At 38.4% G+C, this 4,373-nt stretch overlaps 1 protein-coding gene across 1 annotated transcript; it reads left to right on the top strand.

The window, feature by feature from the left end:
- Nucleotides 1–982: 982 nt before the first annotated feature.
- LOC110601602 (adagio protein 3) lies at nucleotides 983–4,030 on the top strand. Its single transcript, XM_021738796.2, has 3 exons — nucleotides 983–1,441; nucleotides 2,122–3,708; nucleotides 3,769–4,030. The coding sequence occupies exons 1-3, from the start codon at nucleotides 1,158–1,160 to the stop codon at nucleotides 3,776–3,778; spliced, it is 1,881 nt and encodes a 626-aa protein (XP_021594488.1). The 5' UTR covers nucleotides 983–1,157; the 3' UTR covers nucleotides 3,779–4,030.
- Nucleotides 4,031–4,373: the final 343 nt, after the last annotated feature.

Genomic DNA, 4,373 nt, shown 5'->3' with positions numbered 1-4,373 from the left:
ATCATTTTTTTTATTTTAACAATATAGCGTATTTTTATTTTATATTTCTTAAAGTTACATTATAAAATTTTAATTACACGTATGTAACTTAGACTAATCTTAAACGATCTCCTATCTTGCCTTGAACAAACTAAGGGATATTTAAAAAATATATATATAATAATTAATTAATATATTATTATAATATAAAAAAGTAAATAATAAATTTAAAATAATAAAAAAATATAAAATAAAATAATTTTAATTTTATATTAAAATAATATTTATTATTAATAAATAGCGTAGATTTCTAAATTTCTTACAAATCAAAATACAAGCAGAAAGACAAGATGGCTGGAGATTTTGGAGATATTCAAGAATCAAGGGGAGGGACCATGGAATTATGCCGGCGCCACATCACGACACATATATAAATATCTGCTTTAAAAGATCGGTAACGTGGTGGGACGCTTTATATGGTGGCATGTTAGGTCTAGATATTTTCCCCTCTAGATATTATTTCAACACTTGTTTCTCACTTAACCTACGTGGATCTACATCCTCTCACCAAACCCCCCCTACTTTTTTCTCTAAACTACCAAATTGCCATTTCTCCTTTTATGCTTTTGCCCCACGCCTTGATATTTTCACCCGTGAATAGTCTAAACCTACGCTAATTCCTTGTATTATTAATTTTTTCTTTTCAACTTTCTCTTATAAGCTAAGATTAAATTTATTGAGTGTCCCGGTGGGATTTCCCCTGTGAATAGTTGTTTCCCTTTGTTACGGTTTTTTTTTGGATTTATTTATCTAAAGTTTTTATTGGTTTTAGATTTTAAAATTACTAGCAAATGGTTTTTTTTAAAAAGATTTTTCTCTATTAAAAAATAATTAATATTAATTATTATTTTAATTTTAGAATTTATGTCAACGATAATTTTAAATTACTAGCAAATGGTTCTTTTAATGGAGGGAGGAGGCATTTTTGCAATTAAAGCAAAAAAACAGAGCATTATTCTATCTCATTTTCAACACAAAATATCTTCCGAGCTAGAATTAGAACACAAGCTCCCCCACACTCTGTCCACTCGCCCGTTTTCATCTTTCTCTACAGCACACACGCTCAGAGATTCGCCAAAGGAAGAAACTTTCGGCCGAGCTGAGAGAGAAACGCAGACATGTCGAACCATGAAAAAGAAGAGGATGATGATGAGTTTCAGGGATCTGGCAAAAGGCTAAAATGCACCAAAGCAGAAGAAGAAGACGATGATGATGAAGAGGAATTGGAAGAAGAAGGGCAAAGCGAGATTCCGTTGGATGCAGGTTTCTTCTTCTACCCAACTACTCCAACATCTATTGTCGTTTCTGATGCTCTCGAGCCCGATTTTCCCATCATTTATGTCAACAAAGTTTTCGAGATCTTCACTGGCTACCGCGCTGATGAGGCCCTCGGTCGAAACTGGTACGTTTCCCCCCCCCATTTTATCTTTTTCTTAGTAATTAATTTCTCTTTTTTCCCACTTCCCCTATTTCGTTTTCTGAGAGAATGGAGGAAAGTGTTGGTGATGTGAGTGGAATTGTTTGTTGGATGGTTAGGTGGAGGCTGGCTGAAAACCGGTAATTATTTCGATTTGGTAGAGAAAAAGAAAAATTTTATTTGCTTTATATTTGTAAGTTTTATTGCTGAGAAAATGGAGGAAAATTGAACTGGGAATTTTGTGGTAGATGATGAGCTTGTAAAGTGGTTTAGATTTTTTGGTTTTGATTATTGTACTTCTGGTGTAATTTCTGGAATTGGGTTTATGAAATTGTCGATTCTGGTCAGCCAACTTGTTATTGTCTTTTCTTTCGTGAAGGAGAACAATTGATGGGCATTCTCGCTCTAAGAAGCGAAGGTCTAGAACGATAAGTCGTTTATAACACGATTGTTAATTCGCGATTCAGTTGGGGTTGTCGGAAAAAACTTATGGTTCCCAGACGACATGTCGTTCTCAACTATATTTGTACATCGTCTGTTATATGCTTTATTCTATACTCTTCGCATTTCATTATGCTTAGTATTCTGGCCATTGTAGTACTTATTTTGAGAATTTTGTGCTGTAGATGACATATTAACCATATCGTGGGAATTTTTATTTCCAGTCGGTTCTTACAATATAGGGATCCTCGTGCGCGAAGACGACATCCGTTAGTAGATCCTGTTGTTGTTTCTGAAGTTAGAAGATGTCTTGAGGAAGGCATTGAATTCCAAGGTGAGCTTCTCAATTTTCGGAAGGACGGTACTCCATTGGTAAACAGGTTAAGACTTGCACCTATACATGATGATGATGGGACTGTCACACATGTCATTGGTATTCAAGTGTTTTCAGAAGCAAAAATAGATCTGAACCGTGTTTCTTATCCTGTTTTCAAAGAGACTTGCAATCAACAATGTGATCAAGCAGCAAAATTTTCTCATTTGAGTGGACAATCACCATTTAATCATCATCAAGAAATTTGTGGAATCCTTCAATTATCTGATGAAGTATTGGCTCACAACATTTTATCACGCTTGACACCAAGGGATGTTGCATCCATTGGGTCTGTATGCAGAAGGATTCGTCAGTTGACAAAAAATGAGCATGTGAGGAAGATGGTATGCCAAAATGCATGGGGAAGAGAAGTCACTGGTGCACTGGAGCTGATGACTAAGAAGTTAGGTTGGGGACGCCTGGCTAGGGAATTGACCACTCTCGAGGCTGTGTGCTGGAGGAAACTGACAGTTGGAGGAGCAGTTGAGCCTTCTCGTTGTAATTTCAGTGCCTGTGCAGCAGGGAATAGACTCGTTTTGTTTGGAGGGGAGGGAGTTGACATGCAGCCAATGGATGATACATTTGTTCTTAATCTTGATGCTGCAAATCCTGAGTGGGAGCGGGTGAGTGTTAAATCATCTCCACCTGGGCGCTGGGGCCACACTCTCTCCTGTGTTAATGGTTCATGGTTGGTGGTATTTGGCGGATGTGGAAGGGAAGGGTTGCTCAATGACGTTTTTGTTCTGGACTTGGATGCCAAACAGCCAACATGGAAGGAAGTTTCTGGTGGAACTCCTCCTCTTCCTCGATCTTGGCATAGCTCTTGCACAGTAGAAGGTTCTAAACTGGTTGTCTCAGGTGGATGCACAGATGCAGGGGTACTTCTGAGTGACACTTACCTATTGGATCTCACTACAGACAAGCCAACATGGAGAGAGATTCCAACTTCCTGGGCTCCTCCATCTCGATTAGGCCATTCACTCTCAGTTTATGGTCGGACGAAAATTCTTATGTTTGGTGGTCTTGCCAAGAGTGGGCACTTGCGACTAAGATCAGGTGAGGCATACACTATTGATTTGGAGGATGAAGAACCACAGTGGCGGCAACTAGATTGTAATGCATTCACCGGCGTAGGCAGCCAAAGTTCTGTTGTTCCTCCTCCAAGACTTGATCATGTTGCTGTCACCATGCCATGCGGGAGGATTATAATTTTTGGTGGTTCAATTGCTGGGCTGCATTCTCCTTCTCAGCTTTTCCTGTTGGATCCCTCTGAGGAGAAACCATCATGGAGGATTCTCAATGTTCCTGGCCAGCCACCTAAATTTGCCTGGGGCCACAGTACATGCGTGGTTGGAGGGACAAGAGTTCTGGTATTGGGTGGGCACACTGGGGAGGAATGGGTACTAAATGAGTTGCATGAATTGTGCTTAGCCAGCAGGCAAGACTGAGAGCATAGTTCAACAGTAAGTTGGTTGCATGAATTGTGCTTAGCCAGCAGGCAAGACTGAGAGCATAGTTCAACAGTAAGTTGGTTGCATGATGTGCAAGCAAAGTTTTAATATGAACTGCTTCAAAAAGCTTATGCTTTATGAGCTGTGCCATATGAGGTAATTTTGTTTTCCTAGTTCTTTCTGAATTCGAATGTGCTTCTTGTATGATGTATATGTTGTTCATAGTTGATAGTACTATACCTATGAGGACTACAGGTTTCTCTGTTTATGTAAACTTTGCACGTTATGAACGAAAAATATGAATTCGCATGTTCTGTTTGCCATAGCACAAATATTATTTAAAATATATTTTGATGCAGGTAATTTCCATACACCTAATGTCTTCCTATTAACTGCATCATCTTTCCCTATAACATTAGGGAACTTTGGGTTTATTTTGTAGTTTTATTGCCTAATTGTCATCCATATTAATTGGAGTTTTGTTGGGTACTTAAGCTGATATACCACATGCAATCAATCACCTGCACTAGTTTAGTAATTGGGTGTTGATTGAACTGCATATGTTCCCCTTGCTTTATAGATCTAATTGGAAATCAGCCTCATTGTTAAAACTCGGTGGTGATCCCCTAATTAAGCTTCATTGTATTTGCCT

The sequence above is a fragment of the Manihot esculenta genome, chromosome 15 (genome assembly GCF_001659605.2).
Source record: "Manihot esculenta cultivar AM560-2 chromosome 15, M.esculenta_v8, whole genome shotgun sequence".
Classification (NCBI taxonomy): Eukaryota; Viridiplantae; Streptophyta; class Magnoliopsida; order Malpighiales; family Euphorbiaceae; genus Manihot; species Manihot esculenta.
This window is presented reverse-complemented; position numbering and strand designations above follow the sequence as displayed.

Bases quoted from the DNA above. Each gene is read 5' to 3' on its own strand.
- LOC110601602 (XM_021738796.2), top strand. From the start codon at position 1,158: ATGTCGAACCATGAAAAAGAAGAGGATGATGATGAGTTTCAGGGATCT. The intron at 1,442-2,121 runs GTACGTTTCCCC...TTTTATTTCCAG, and splicing joins GAGGCCCTCGGTCGAAACTG to TCGGTTCTTACAATATAGGG.